The sequence below is a fragment of the Ochotona curzoniae genome, unplaced genomic scaffold, assembly GCF_017591425.1.
Source record: "Ochotona curzoniae isolate NIBS_2020 unplaced genomic scaffold, NIBS_Ocur_1.0 contig_4148, whole genome shotgun sequence".
In the NCBI taxonomy this organism is placed as follows: domain Eukaryota; kingdom Metazoa; phylum Chordata; class Mammalia; order Lagomorpha; family Ochotonidae; genus Ochotona; species Ochotona curzoniae.
The window spans coordinates 7,620,787-7,637,765 of NW_024466146.1; the positions used below are offsets into that span (position 1 = coordinate 7,620,787).

The following is a 16,979-nucleotide window of genomic DNA, read 5'->3' on the forward strand; positions in this document are numbered from 1 at the left end:
TAATCAGTAATAACTCTGAATGTCCATCTTTACTGTATACTCATATTGACTTCAATGATATGAACTTAATACAGCTACATTTTTTATCTCTTTCACAATCTATTCCAAAATATATTTATTTTGCTAAATATATATTTAGGACTTTAAAACACAGATAATCACAAAATATGTCCATTAGTTTTTGAAATCAGTGTTTGGATGATATACAATAAGAGAAAGAAAGTACTTTCCATAGCTCATCCTAAAAATTCAGGTGTCTAAAACATGATATAAACCACCCCGTATAATCAGTGAGTGAGCTCTGCCAATGACCAAATACATGTGGCATGTGAGAGTGAAATGGTTTTAACTTATTTTGTATTGTAATCACTTTATCATATTGCTGAGTATTTCTTGAGAAAAATTGTGAGAAAATTTGGATACACCTCAAAGGATAAATGAGAGAATATTCCAGGAAGCAGTACTTTAGAACCATTTGTACTGATTGCATTTCTACAGAGCAGAACAGTGCCTGGAAATACTGGGTGCCCCTGAAATTACTTTGCATTCATATGTGTACATGGCCAAGATGCCTGTCTAGGTTACTCGGCAGTCATGGAAATACATCTGATGAGATAACAGGGAGGGCTGTTCTGGTGTGTGGCTATACTTAGTATACTTGGTAATATAGCTCAAGCATGGCTTTGCTAATACTTTCTTTTGGACTTGCTAAAATTCTCTTGAGTTGTAGGCATAGGATTTTGAGAACAGATAAATACAGTTAAATATATCTAAATAATTAATGATTGACTTGCATGTCAACAACATGGATTTTATCTCTTTAACTTTGCCAAAATGACAAAAATGAAGGAAAACATGTCTAATATAAGTATCTTTTTAAATTCCATTCTGGACTTCTGAATTACATATTTCAAACAAAAGTGTATTTATAGGGATGGAAAAATCTGTTTCTTCTAAATGTTCCAAATAATTTTAATATTAGCAGCCTATTTGCTAATATTTATTCCCTATTGAAAACAACTTTCTGGGCCCAGCGTAGTAACCTAGTGGCTGAAGTCCTCAACTTGCATGCATTGGGATCCCATATGGGTACTGGTTCATGTCCTGCTGGCCCCACTTCCCATCCAGGTCTCTACTTGTGGCCTGGGAAAGCAGTCAAGGTCGGCCCAAAGCTTTGGGACCCTGCACCTTCGTGGAAGACCTAGAAGAGGATCTGGGCTCATGGCTTCAGATCAGCACAGTTCTGGTCACTGTGGTCACTTGGGAAGTGAATCAGCAGGTGAAGGATCTTCCTTTCTGTCTCTCCTCCTCTCCACATATCTGATTTTCTAATAAAAATAAATAAATCTTTAAAATCATTCCTAAATAAATAAATATCCTGAATACTGATTTTTAAAAAAGATTTATTTATTTTTATTGCAAAGTCAGATATACAGAGTGGAGGAGAGACAGAGAGGAAGATCTTCCATTTGATGACTCACTCCCCAAGTGAGCACAACAGCAGTACTGCGCCTATCTGAAACCAGGAACCAGGAACCTATTCCAGGTCTCCCACAGGGGTGCAGGGTCCCAAAGCATTGGGCCGTCCTTGACTGCTTTCCCAGGGCACAATCAGGGAGCTGGATGGGAAGCAGGGCTGCCGGGATTAGAACTGGCAACCATATGGGATCCCGGCGCATTCAAGGCGATGACTTTAGTTGCTAGGCCACGCCACCGGGCCCCTGAATACTGATTTTCTATGTAAAAATTCCCAATGAAGATTTAGGAAGGAGGCAGTCTTTCATTTTGTTTAGATTTTATATAAAATCTGTGATTTAAAAGTGGAGGAAACATTTAAGACAGCCTCGACTTTCTTGTACGTTGTACTTTGTGAGGGCAGACTTCCTCAGTTCATACCCTCTGTCTCAACCATTCATTCTTTTAGCACAGCACATATTGCAGATTAATCATCATTAAGTTGTTAACCGTGGCTACAGCATTTTCTGACCAATTGGAGAGTTTCATTGTAGGCAGCTGTGGGGACAAATATGGCTCATTCTCATGTACTGGCACCAGCAGTGATGTCTGGGGTTACAAAGTAGACATCACAGGAAAAACTCTCCCTGAACTATTACTTCAGTTAAGTGATTTCTAATAACTTGAAAACACTCAAACTACTCCTTTCATTGCTGCCCCAAAATAAAAGCATCATGGAACAAAGGAAGATTTTTGTCTTGTATTGCCACTCACTCACTGTATATCCTAGGGTCATAGGTTGTTTCTTTCATATTTTGGGTTCAGTATTCTACCCACTGTGGGTGTGCAGCAAATAAGAAATGATAATTACACTAATTCATTTCTGTCTAATCAGGCATACATGATATACTACTCAAGAGTATTTAAGCACTTAGGCAGTGATTAACTATAATAATAGTCGCATATGATTCTTCTAATTCCCAAGTTTCATATGCCATCTTGACTAACTGTTTACAATCATCATCATCTCCTTTCTCCTCCTCATCAACATCAACTAACTTTTATTGTGTGTTCGTTGTATAAGCACCCTCAGCTATTTTTGAGAAAGCCAAAGTCTTTAGACTTATTTTTCCAAATTTATTCTCACTTATCACATTTTCTGGTTTCACAGAAGCCTTACTGCTGAAATAATTTCATTTCCCTCTGCCTGATTGCTCAATTATTTTCTCTTTTTCCTAAATTAGTTTGATTTAATGTCATATCAGCACTTTGAATGGCAAGTCTCAATGATGTAAATCAAGCGTATTCACTGCAGGATGCTATTCCTGATCTCACTGATTTTCTGACACATTGTGCCTTCTGGAGTGCAGGGGAGGAGGGAGACAGGGTTTAAAACTACAGGGTTGACCAGGATTTAGGTCATGTTATTTTCCAGAATATTCCTTTTTAAGTTCATGACTTACCATTTGATATCTTTCATCACCAATTCCAGGCTTTTGCAATGACCAACCAGATTCTGGTGGAGAAGTCAGTGACAGGTTGGAAAGAAATAGAATATGAAGTAGTGCGAGATGCTGATGACAATTGTGTGACTGTCTGTAATATGGAAAATGTTGATGCCATGGGTGTTCATACAGGTAGGCAAAGAATCTTCAAGAACTACAATAACACCTTTAGCTCATGTCTTTAATGGCTATAGCAGTCATTATGAAATTCATTTCCTTTCTTAGCTAATAGGCTAGTGATAATATTTATACTTGTATAGTATTTTACAATATTAGCAATGCTTAGGATATTTACAAATCCTATGAAGTATGGCCACTGATGTTATTTGAGAGAGAGTTAAGTATATGCAATATTTCAAATATAAAATCTATAAAGTTTTGTGTTGAGAATTGAGACAGAGTTTGAGAGGCTAAAAGCAGACTGCAATGTTAGCCATAGAATGAATTGAGAAAATATTCAGAAGTAATAGAAACAGATTTCTCAGAACGGTAAGTTAGGTAGATGGTAGTTAGGTAGATGGGTTCCCACATTTAGAACTGCTAAATTGTGAGGTGTGGGCAAAACTTTGAACAAGGAAGTTGAGAATGCAGAAATGGAATTCAAAAGAGGATACAATTAGTGAAGGTATTATAAAGGATATTTTTCTATCCTTTAACTAGCTTCTAGTCACAGCGAGAGACATGGGCAAAATATTCAAGTGTGAAGGCCTAACAAGAGGAGAACACTAAGTGATGAGGTGCATGCATATTTACAGGGCAGAAGGAAGAAGGATTAGTGCAGATAACGGAGGAATAGAAAAGAAGGAAGCTAGAATATTATAGTACTAAGTAAACCAAAGTTACAAAATATCTTTTTTTGTTTTTGTTGTTAGAACACATTTTATAACATATATTTGTTTTCAGTGGTATAAATGCTGTACAAGGTCAAGAATTAGGTCTTAATTTAACACTTAAAATCCAAAATGTTCAGACATCTAATTTTAATGCAGTGTTACTTCTGTGATCCTTACTGGAAGGAATTAGTGCTAAGCAGAGTAGGCGAAGTCTCAAGAAGCATAGTTCTATAAAGAATGAGAGATTTTGTATGATTGGCCATGTTGAGAGAGGGAATACTTGAGACATCAGAGAGCTAAGCATGTTTGTGGTCAGAATGAATAGAAACTATGGTTGATAAAACTGAAGATAAAAGAGGCAAAAAACAAAGGCAAAAGCAAAAACCTGAAACAGAGAAGAAGGAATGCAAAGAAATGATGAACAGAGAGAATCTGGATGAGCCCCTGTAAGTAAGGAGGAAATAGTATTCTATGGAAGCAAGAACTTCAGGCATAAAGAATCTGAGAAGAGAAGCTGAAGGAGTTGATGTGAATCCAATTAATGGTGGATGGCTAAATGAGCTCCACAATACTTGAAAGGGCTAATGTAAAAGGCTAAGTTAAATTAAAAATTTTTTACTTTAGCATAACTGTTTCCCCAACAAGCTCTTAGACTTGACAGGTGATTATACCACTGAAGTTGGTTATTTAGATATGCTAGGGAATAACATGTGCTGTTTAAATGCACAGGTGACTCAGTGGTTGTGGCCCCTGCCCAGACACTTTCAAATGCGGAGTTTCAGATGTTGAGACAAACTTCAATCAATGTTGTTCGCCACTTGGGCATTGTGGGTGAATGCAACATACAGTTTGCTCTTCATCCAACCTCAATGGAATATTGCATCATTGAAGTGAATGCCAGACTGTCCCGAAGCTCTGCTCTGGCCTCAAAGGCCACTGGGTAAGATTGAAATGATTGTCTGGGGTTTGCAGATTTATCCAAGATGGAAATGCAAAAGTGATAGTAAGAGACTGTGCTGCCTTTAGAAATCATATCCACATTTATGTATGCTAGCTATCAGTCATTTATGGACTCTAAGGACATAGTTATTAATGAGCTTGCTGCCAGATTGAGGCAAATGGTATTACTAGCTGACTTTGTTTGCTGGCTAATCATAAGCTCATCAAAATCCAGGGGCCAGAGCGGGCTGTGAAAAATCTGTTTCTTAATTGTACTTTGCAGATGCTGTTAAAAGTGCAGATTAATTGGCATTTTTAGTCCTCAGCTGGCTTCTTCAGGTATAGCTCCATAGCCGGGAAATGATGAAAAAGAGAGTTCACTCAACTCAAACATTTACAATTATTTTTTTGTTTTAGCAGTATTGTATACAACAGAATATACACTGTTACACCTGTAAATTAAAATAGTAAATTAAAAAAATCTAACTTTATACCCAGTTAACAATCATGGATGTAATTAATTGAAATCTTATTTTTATGAATATATTCAGCATATGGAATATAAATGAGTACAATATTTGCCTCTATAGTTCTTTTTGCTTGTTTGTTTTTGAAGCTACATGGTGCTGTATGGGGGCAGAAGTCATGTTGCCCTACAAACGTGAATTCTTATTTGGTGCCCCTACTGACAGTGTGACTTTAGATGTAGCACTTTTCATCTCCTATCAGTTTCCTTATCTGTTGCATGGAGTGTTGCACGAAGGAAGTCTGAAACTCAATTTCAGCCTCCCACATAGGTAGTAAGCATCCCTGTGCTTGAAGTATTATAACTGCAGAGTGTGCCTTGTTAGCAGAAAGCTGGAATCAGAAGCAGAGCCTGCACTCCAATCCAGACATGTGTTGGGATGCAGCCATCCCCAGCAGTGTCTTTACTGCTGTGCCAAAATCTTTTCATGGACCAGTATTAATTCAAAGATTGGGGACAAAAAGGGGCCCAAACTAGTAATCCCACATTTTATTTTTTAGTTAAAGATTTTATTTTTTCTATTTGGAAGTCAGATTTAAAGAGAGAAGTAAATAGAGAGGTGAGCCTTGCTGGATCCAGGAGCCAAGTGGAGAGTAGAAGCCAGCAGCTTCTTCTGGGTTCCCACATGTGGTAGGGACCCAAGCCCTTGGGCCATCTTTTGTTGCTTTCCCAGGCGTAGTAGCAGGGAACTGGATAGGGAGCAGAGTAGCTAGGCCTCTAACCAGCACCTGTTTGGGATGCCAGTGCTGCAGACGATGGATACACTACAACGCCTGTGTCAGCAATGTTCACATCTTCTATTCAGTACTTTCTAACACCAGCTAACTCCAGATCTTCCAAGGTATAGAAGATGTCTGAATGTTGAAATATTTTTGGAGATTCTCATCTCAGTGGAGGCTAAATATAAGTTGAGGTTAAGCCTTACTTGTCAAGGAAGCTATTGATTTTGTTTTAAAGAGGTGGAAGTTGGGAGTTGTGGCTATGCATGTACAAGTATATGGCATGAATTCTCCTGTGCTATGAGCTTTATTTTGACCCTCATTATCTTATAAGTAGCTACTAAATATTCATGGGCATCAGATAATCTGCTGTGTCTTATATGCAGAAGTGTAATAATACTAGAATTTCTAGAAAGGACCAATTTATGTTTTGAACTGTGTTTGATACATACTGCCCAAACACAAATAATGCAAAAATGAATTTCTGTCTCTTCTTATAGCTACCCATTGGCATTCATCGCTGCAAAGATTGCCCTAGGAATCCCACTTCCAGAAATCAAGAATGTTGTATCAGGAAAGACATCTGCCTGCTTTGAACCTAGTTTGGATTACATGGTTACAAAGATTCCTCGCTGGGACCTTGACCGTTTTCATGGAACATCTAGCCGAATTGGTAGCTCTATGAAAAGTGTGGGAGAGGTGAGTTCTTGGCACATTCCCCTATCTTTGTTTTTATTCCCAGTTACTTTGTCAAGTTTTCAACACAATCGAAAGTCTAATGGTTACTTGAAGAATATAATGCGTTATATTACGTTTTATAGACAAATTAACAAGCCAGGTACTGTAAAAGACAATAGGCCACCCACTGAGGTTAAAAATCAGTTTAGGGGTGAGTGTCTCAGTGGACAAGGTGCCAGCTAAGGAGCCCACGTCCCTTACTAGAGTGCCTGGGTTTGGCTTACAGATCAGTTCCCACTTCCAGGTTACTGCTAGTGTCGATCTTGGGGGAGAGCAGGTGATGACACAGTAGTTGGGTCTCTGCCACCCATGGAGGAAACCTGGATTGTGTTCAGGGTGCTGGCTCAGCCCTGGAGAGTGTGCCAGCAGATGGCGATGGTGTGTCTATTTCTCTTCCTCTCAAATACATACATACATACATACTTATATAAATAGATTTAAGTTTAGTCCATGCATGCAAATTGTAGCTTTAAAAGCTTTTGGGCTTCACTTGCCATATTTATAAAAGAAAAGGTTAGAATAGAGGATCTTTTCTAGCTATGTATTTCTAAACATTTGGCTCCATTTTAGTGTGTTGAAAATTTCTAAACTTCTAGCACTTACAGGTTGTTTTCCGTAAGGTTTTGTTACATTGTTTGAAATTGAAGTTAGCTTTTGATGATTCCATCTTCAAGGTCATAGTACTCCTCTGTATGGAAGAAAATAGAGACATTTAAATCACTGCTTCTGAATTCACTTCTTTACTTTTCCTCACCCAGAATTTATCTCTTTTTGCATTCAGGAAATTCGATATAGGGGAAGGAGCATGAGCTTTGAAATTGGATTTGACTTGTTGGTTTCTGTTGGCATTGCCACTTAGTAATAAGAGAATATCATGCATGATACTGCACCTCAGCATCTCTCAAAGCAGGGAAGATGAACCAGAGTACTTGAAGATTCTTACAAGGATTAGGATCAGTCCATGTAAACTGTTCAGTGATATCTTTTAAATTAAATTCATAGCATATCCCTAATCACTATAATCCATGATCATTATCTAATTAATATGCATGAATATGAAGGGACAGAATTGTTAAGTAACAGAAGTATCCATGAATCTCTCCCACTCCCTTTCTTTCTCTCAATCCCTATTATTTCTCTATCTAATCCATACATCATTTATTTTTATATCTGTATTACCAAATCTGCATATCATCTTTGTTTCTGTTGTGGCTGTGGTGAGAATTCTTAATCTGCATCTAGGTATATTATCTGGCTAGAACGCAGAGGAAAAGATGATTTAATATGCACTGTTTCTTGATGGCCTTCATTTATCCATGACACATACTGTAGCATAAAGTCAGATTAATGATTTCTTAAGTGCCTGTTATGACAATCACAGGGACTACAGCTTACATTTACCACTGATTCAGAAGAAAAAATTTACTGGTTCATCATATTCACATATGAAAAGCGGAAGTATTACAAGTTTGGCTTCTGCAGTCCAGAGAGAATAGTGCATGATTTTAAAGTAATGACAGATAAGGAACAATGTGACCTTTTAATGAAAATGTCTTACCAACTGTTGTAAAATACCAAGATCTTTTGCTCCTTTGATAGTTTCCTTAAACCTTATTTTTCCTATCCTGCTTCTTGGGTCACAATAGTGTTAGAGCTCAAATGCTTTAGAAACTGCATGGGTGGTATTTCTGCCGAATAAACAGTTGTACAGTGTGCATATCACGGAGTTGTCATTTCTCATGAAACTCACAGTAGAATGTGTGGGACAAAGACAATGTTGTAATGTTTTTGTTTGAGGCTCATTGTTTGAGAAGTGATGTCTCGGTGAATATTTAATACTTTATATTTAGCTCAAGTTAGTAAATATTTCGGCAGTTTTTACTAAAGACACAGAATAAAGCAGTGAATATATTAAATGGTTGTAGAACATTAGCTACACTTTGTGAGTTCAAAATATATAAGCAGTACCCTATATGACATGAATTAATGTGTGATATAAGTTAAATACAGTGCTTACATAATGGGGCTGAAAGATTGCAGCGGAATAGAATCATGTAAATCCAGAATGGCTATTCTACTGAAACCTGCTGAAATTTTCACGCAACAAAAATATACTTCAATAATATAAGACATTAAAAGGCACAAATTCCAAGCCTACACTTAAAGTTATATATTCCTTTATTTGTTACAAAAGTATTCTTCCGAACTTTACATGCCATCACATATAATACTATATTTAAAAATAATAAATATTTATATTTATAAAGCTTGTTTCCCAAACTGGTTATTTTACAGCCAAAGTTTAAATGTGGAATATGTCAAGTATCATTACATATTCCCAAAATGTTTTCTTCGCTTGATGTCACCATGAAATATCTGATTTCTGGCAGTCTCTTCCATGTCTTGCCTAAATAATCAATAAATGTGTTGTCTAACTCTTCAAGGTTGTAATATGACTTGCAAATTGAACATCTGATTTGGACCAGCATTTGGCTTCTTCCTGCTGCTGTGAATCTTTCCTTATTTCTAATTAAATTTGGAAGAGTGTGAAAAGGTTATCTGTTTGGCTTTAGTGATCTATGAATATGTATCCTGTCATACGTTTGACGTGAAAATTTTCTAAACAGACATTAATGGGAATTTGAGTCTACCCAGGGAATCACAGAATATTACTGAAGGCAGCATTATGACTGCTATTGTTTTAAACTGGAGACAGAAAATGCACGGCAATCTATTACTCTGTGGAAAGATTCACAGACAATGTTTATCCAATGAAAAGAACTGGGTAGGATGCAAGGTCAATTTTAGTTTCGGTTTGACTTGTAAGTTGTTGAAAATGAATCACCCACGTGTGTTTTCCAATTTATTACTGTAGAACCAGCTGAAAAGATTGAGGGGGAATACATGTTTGTCACGGGGAATTTGGGCTCTGCCTTCATTCAAAATTCTATTCCATCAGTATTATGAATCTCAAGGTGCTAGTAATAAAGTTTAGATATGAAGAAAAGCATTCCGTCTTGGATCTTTACAAAACATGCATTTTAAGATAGTTCTATTTCCATGTCAATATATATCTGGGTTTCTTTTTATTTGCCTTCTGTTGTAAAGGGTGTTTGCGTGAGAGGAAGATATTAAGAATGAATCTGCATGCTTCAACCAAATATTCATTATTTTAGTATAACTGTGGTCCAGAGTAGGTAGAGAGAGTTGATTTGTTTGTAAATCTCAGCAAATATAGCTGAAGCAAATACAACTGGTAAGTGATTAACTTGATATTAAATACTCATTATGTTAAAATCCTAAAGAAAGGGAGAGAGTAATAACAGGAGTACCAGAAACTCAGCATCTGAAAATCAGAGCTTTTCTACTCTCATTTATTGTTGGTTTTTTAATTTTCTATATCCAGTTCTTTTACAAATTGGAAACACATAAGTTCCTTTTATGCAAAATCTTAAACTTGTATTCCAGGTCATGGCTATTGGTCGCACGTTTGAGGAGAGCTTCCAGAAGGCTTTGCGAATGTGTCATCCCTCTGTAGATGGTTTCACTGCTCGTCTTCCGATGAACAAAGAGTGGCCATCAAACCTGGATCTGCGAACAGAGCTGGCTGATCCTTCTAGCACCCGCATCTATGCCATTGCCAAGGTAATGTGACAAGGGGCTCAGAGTCATTTCCCCTAAACCTATAATATAAGTAGCCTGGGTTTTATAGTAAAATTGAATTATAAAGCGATCCTTTTTCAGTTCATATTTATTTATTTATTTATTTTTAATATTGTTTACATAGTTGATATGGATGTGCACCCTTGTGGGTCTCTAATTAGGGTAGGGAGGGCCAAGATATGGAAGAAGGTAGATGGCATAAAGGTTTCATGTTTTTTCTCTCCTGTGTCCTCAGGGTGGAAAGGGGAGGGGTCCACTCCTTGTTGTCAAACTACATCAGCACCCATGGATGGGAACAGTCATTTGATGTGCTTTAGAGACTGATGTGTGGCAGAAGGTTCGACAGTGCTACTTGAGCAGTTTTGATAGTTATGGGACACCATAGACTTTGTTGCACCGGGATTGAGAAAATCTTTCCAAGGTCTATTGGCCAACCAAGTCCACCTCAGTGTGCTTCCACAGACTTAGGATCACTCTGCAAAGCTTGGCCGGGAGAACTTTCTAATCTGTTGGGCTTTCCATGCCCTGACGAGGCACTGCACATCCTTTGCTGGCCTGGATGAGCTGGCTGTCATGCTTCCCTGTGTGCATCTGGGCCTGCTGTCCACTGCACAGACATTAGCAACTGAGAAGGCCCAGTCCTTTGGCATGCATTGCAAGGTTGGACCACTTATCTTGTGGTTTCTCATGTGCCTGGAGTTTGAGACTAGCAGTCTAATTGGGGAGTCCTGTAAAAACTTCACCTGGACTGACCTCAGACTTGAATCTGGTGTGTGCCAGCCAGTGCAGGGTCAGGTTTTGTCTGTCACTTGTATTAGTCAATGCACGTGCAAGTAGATGCAGCTACCTGGTCAGTTCTGCCCCCAGCCCCAACTTTCATGTGAACTGACAGGTGCTGTGGCCTAGCCCAGCCCAGCCTAGTCCATCACAGGCCCAGTCTTTACACATACACTGGTGGTTATTATAAACTAGTTGAGATGAACTCCAGTAACCTCCACCAGGCTTGCCTCTCAGCCCTGGATCTCATGTTCAATAGCAGAAGCTACATCTCAGCAAAGGAGTTACTCTACTAGGCAGGCTTCCAGTTTGGATTTTGCACCTGCCAGGGGGTACTGCAGTCCAACCTGACATGACTTTCACCCAGTCCTGGCACTTGATAGCAGGAACTGCAGCCTACCCTGGCTGACCTGAACTCTTTCTGGCTCTCATGTACCCTAACCTTGCCTGCACCAGTTTCAGTTCACCAGTGGTAGCAGTAGTCCAGCAAGGGAGTCCCTGAAGCTCCTTAAGGCCTGCTGTTAGCCCCAGATCTTGCGCATGCCAGCAGGTGCTACAGTCCAGTCTAAGATGACATGCACCAGTCTCAGCATTTGCAAGCAAGTGCTACAGCCTGTTTCAGTTTGGGACTCCCCTAGTGCCAGCTCTCATTGGCTGATGTAGGAGGCTAACCAAAACTAACACCTTCATATGAACTGGATATTGCAGTCCAATTCAGCCTGGCCTGCACTCTGTCGTGGCTCTCACTGGTGACAACGTGTGGTGAACTGACTGTCTGGTCCTCCCCAGAACAAGCTCACACATGTGCCAGGGTGTTGCCTGGTCAGCCCTGGCTTTTGTGCTCACCAGTAGGAGCTGTAACCTAGCAGAGGAGTTCCTCAGATTCCTTATTAGGTTTGCTTCAAGCCCCAGATCTTATGTATGTTGATAGCAGCTGTGGTCAAGCCTGACATGCCCCACTCCTGGCACTCCTGGCAATCCTGGCACTCACTGGCAGGCACTGTGGCCTAGCCTGACCGGCCCTCACCCATTCTAGCCCTCATGAGACCAGTGAGTGCTATAGCCTACCACAGTCTTGCTCACCCTCAAACCCAGCTCTCACATGAACTGGTCTCTCTCATTCCCATTCTGGCTCTTGCGAGCAGGTGTGGGCACTGGGCTTCACCCATCTGGCTCTTCCCAAATCCAGCCCACATGCATGCCAACAAATGCTGCAGCCTTGCCCAACCTGGTCTGCCCAAAACTGCAACTCTTGTACTCACAAATAGTAATTACAGGTTAGCAGGGGAATCCCATGAAGTTCTCCTATGAGGCTTGCTCCCAACCCTAGATCTTTTGCGTGCTTATGAGTGCCACATCTCTGCATGGCATGGTCTGCCCTCAGTCTTGGCATTTGCATATGTTGGTAAGTGCAGCAGACTGACCCAGCCTAGGCTCTTGCCAGTCTCTGCTCCTGCAAGTGTTTGGTGAGTTTCATGGTGGAGCCTCGCTTAGCCAGTCACCACATGCAGCTCTCCTTGCAAATTGGCGGCTGCTTCAATTCCACAGAAGCAAGCCCATAAGTCCCCTGAGGAAGGAATCTGCCGCCATCTCCAGTTTTTCACGCTCTAGTGGGTGCTGTGGCCCAACCCCTTTTGAGACACTCATGGGCAAGTCCTCTGGCCTAGCCCAACCAGACATTCCCACAGCCCAAGCTTCTGTGTGCACCAGTGGTGGGCGATGTTATTTAGCCCAGCTCGGGTTTGCCATTTGGGCAGGTCCCTTGACCTGACACAGATATGCCCTGGGGTTTCCTCCCATCTAAACCTCCCTGTTCTCTCACCTATCTGTGAGCACAGTGGTCTGGTCTGAGGAAGTCCCTAGAAGTCGTTTCTGCCCTGTAAAATATGCTCTCAGCCATTCCCAACTCCAACTCAACCTGGCCCCCTTCCCTGAACAATCTGTAGCACTCTCTCCTCCTGGGGGCCTGGGTGGCATTTCCTGGCCAGTATTCCCTACTTTTCCCACACAGCTTTTAAAAATAGGAGAAGAAACGGTACTAGCACTCTGGGATAATTACACAAGTTTGGAATTTACCAGGCCCAGAATTCCTTCCAGTTACTGGCTGTTTTACTCCCAGCAGCGTACCACTTGCCTAGGTACAAGGCAACCTACATAGTTGCCTACAGCTGGAGTAAAGCAGTCTTTACTTCATAAATTTTGGGGAACATTTTAAACCTCTTCAACAAAGACTTCTATGGAAAACTGTAGACATCTATATATATCATTAGATATTATATAATTAATGAAAAATTATCCTTTTAAATTTGGATTTGAGTTTGGATTTAACGACACATTACAATTCTAAAAGATTATCACGCAGATAAAATGTCTCTTCATTTCAGCATGTCTAACATTAATTCTCTTAAGTAGATTAGATGGTATGACTTGTCCTTTTCTATAACCTTCATTACGTGTTCTTTAACAATGTTTAAAATTCTGTTTTAGAGAGGAAGATTCATATTGCATTTTGCCACTGAGTTGGTTGCTTCCTAAGATCCTGGAATGACCCTAATGCGTTTGCTTCCTTTGGGTTTAAACAGCAGCAGGTTCTACAGCACCTGTGAGAGCAGAGACACTCACACTCGCACTCCCACCCACTAGTTCTTTTTCATGCAAATTAAATGCCATATTAATTTCCTTTCATATTTACTGTGCTTAGCAGTTGGAAGCTTCAGCTCATCTGATTTTAGAAAAGGTGACTTGGGCGGATGGAGTCTGGTCAGAAATCCCTGACTGGCTTTTTGATATTTAAGAAAGCTCAGGCATTAATCCTCCAATAGTATCAAACTGCACTGGTCCTGCAAAGCCCTGCTGACCATTTTATGTATACATGTGGGATAAGTGGATGAAATATGGGTTTCATTTTTAAATGCTGTAGGTGATTTTAAATTCATTATCTTTGTGTTCATATTCTGGGCATACTGAGAAGAGGGAAAGGAGATGAAAGAACATTTCCTTCATTCCATCTAGTTATGACTCTTCACTTTTGTGAACTGAAATCACTTTTGTGGTTTCTAAACATACAATATGTAAACTCTATTAACTGAGAAGTACAATTAGCCTTTTGTGGGTGCTGCCAATATTGTGTTGCAAGGTAATTAACATTTTCCCGTCAAGGTTATTGTATCAATGAGAGGGTGTTCTAGAAAGCCGTCCCATCTTCTTTATGTATTGCCCCTTTGTTGATTTTCTGCTTGAAAGCAATCCAGGGCATCCATATGCATCTATGCATGCACACACATGCATGTGTTTTGGGGGCATTATAAATGTGTGTGTATTTGTACGGGCGAAATGCAACAAATGGATTGTTTCCTTAAGTCTAGCAGTCATGTTCTGCCACTTTGAGGCAGATGAAAAAAGGAAGTATTACCTGGTTCCCAGCTAGACTATTAAGCTCAAGCAAATCTCTCATCCTTTTCTAACAGGCTGATAAAGGATGGGAATTCAGGGGACATGTGTGGAGCTTCTTTCTTGCACAGAATACTCTGTGTACAAGCAAGCAGTGCGCAGGGTCTGACATATAAATTACTGTCGGCTGGCGCTGCGCGAAGGAACTGATTTCTTTTTGTTAGAGGTCATCATTACTGTTCATTTCCACAGCAACCAGGAGCTTGGTGATTTTGACAGGGTAAGAACAGTGGAGGGCTGAAGGGGAAAAAGTGAAGGGAGTGTGTAAATCTTCACTAGCTTTCATAACTCTTAAAAAGGGTAACTTGCTCTGAGGTCTGATTCCTGCAGCAGTCTTATTTCAGGATGACTGGATCATCACCTCTTTTGATGCATGGTATTATTTTTGATTTTAGGGACTTTAAAGTAACCTCAAAGATGCATGGCATTATTTTTGATTTAAGAGGCAATAAAGAACCTCAAGCTGGTGAAGGGTTGTTATGGACTTCATGACAGCAGTGTAACAACGGTGAAGCTGCAGCACTTGAAGACAAAATGTTAAGACTGGCAGGATCTTGCCTTTTTTAAGAAACTGTGGGTGTTAATTTTAAGAGATTCTCTTTCATTCCAAAAGAGATATACTACATTCCGTCTATTTATAATTGGTATCATGGCCAAAGGGTTACAGATGGTTACAGCCGGTTGTTGGAGTCCACCCTCACCTTGGAAGTCACCCGGTTGTTGGAGTCCACCCTCACCTTGGAAGTCAAGACAGGATCCACCTCTGTGTGCTGTCTATAGGTGTATTTGGCAGCCTCTTTAGAATTTCTGGAAGGAACATCAGTGGTGTTAATTTCATGTTAAATATTTCTGTTGTTAATCACAGGTTCTTTAACATGACAGTTATGTGTTTCAACCAAATAATATGTTTACACCTGTTTGCCAAAGGAAGTTCTCTTTTTTTTCTTTCTGTCAGGCCTTGGAGAACAACATGTCCCTTGATGAGATTATGAAGCTCACATCCATTGACAAGTGGTTTTTGTATAAGATGCGAGACATTTTGAGCATGGAAAAGACACTGAAAGGGCTCAACAGGTAAGGTGACCTCGCAGGGGTCTTTGGGGCAATGTTCAGAACGGTCTTTTTATCTTGAAGCTTAGAGCTAAAAATGAACTTAAGTGAAATGAACATGGCTAACACTACAAAATATGAGCCATAACCAGAAGTTCACATGGTAGTTTTTGAGGTGTCTTTTTTTAAATGTACCTATTAATATTTTAAATTGTTTTCTACTTCTGATCTTACTATAAAACAGTAATGATTTCATTAGACCTTTTAGATTTATGAAAATTGGTCTACATTTATGAATTCACATGTTATTTAATTTTAATGAACAAATATCTATTTTTAATTTGTTAGTCAACAGTTAGATGAAGAGTATTTCTGTTGTGCATGAAATTTAACTTCTGAAATCTATTTTTCCCTTATAATATCAATCTACACATTACTCTACAGTGATTGATAAATGTATTTCTGTTGCTTTCTACTGATATTTTGAACAGTGAAACTTCCCATTCAGCATACAAAGAAGCCACATTTAAGTTTCTGTTAATAGTCTTTTTACCTCTCACTAATTTACATTTTTATCTCCTTCATGGCCAATTATGTTTAAATTTCATTTCATGTTGAGAATATTCTGATAATGTCAGTGCTTTAAAATATACTTTTTAATTTTTCACTGGAAGGCCATTTAGTGGGATCCCTTAGGTCCATGGAATCGTGGATGGGTTTTAAACATATTATCTTTGAAGATGTGACTGGCTTACTGTATTTACCTAAACTAAGTATACTTAACTTGGGTAACAAACTCGCCTGCTTTTCTTTTGAGAAAAAAAATCAGGTTCTTTATCATCTATTTACTAATTCTGCATTAGGTTCTTTATCATCTATTTACTAATTCTACATGTCAAATGCCTAGTTTTGATGATTGGGATTACTTTCTGACAAAGGTGAAATTAAGTATAGTTGCGTATAAATCATCCTTTCTAAAGATCACATAAAATGAACAGTAGATAACAAATAAGTTAGGAACCAAGCCTTACATTTGTCTTGGAGTTTTGCTGACTTAAGTTTTTCTATCTTTGTTTATGATGCCAGCAGATCTTCCAGGATGAATTATAGCTTGTTCTACTGTTTGCAGCTTCAGGCAACTAAATTCAAACGCCCATGAAACCATTCCAATTAAACCACAGGAGGGTGCTAGAAACTTACAGTACACAAAATATAGAAGTGGAAGAGACAGGGGGGTAGAAAATGACAAATGTTACTGTGATTTGAATTTTCACTAGTTTACATTCTGGGTTTAAGAAAAAATTAATGTTTTGATAGTTCTGTT

General features: G+C 39.2%; 1 protein-coding gene across 1 annotated transcript in view; it reads left to right on the forward strand.

The window, feature by feature from the left end:
* Positions 1 to 16,979, forward strand: part of CPS1 (carbamoyl-phosphate synthase 1) — a 113,446-nt gene that overhangs the window by 47,102 nt on the left and 49,365 nt on the right. The window contains exons 17-21 of the mRNA XM_040984625.1: positions 2,948 to 3,092; positions 4,523 to 4,733; positions 6,478 to 6,676; positions 10,184 to 10,360; positions 15,561 to 15,679. Of these exons, the coding sequence (XP_040840559.1) occupies positions 2,948 to 3,092; positions 4,523 to 4,733; positions 6,478 to 6,676; positions 10,184 to 10,360; positions 15,561 to 15,679 (851 nt within the window). The remainder of the gene's footprint in view (positions 1 to 2,947; positions 3,093 to 4,522; positions 4,734 to 6,477; positions 6,677 to 10,183; positions 10,361 to 15,560; positions 15,680 to 16,979) is intronic.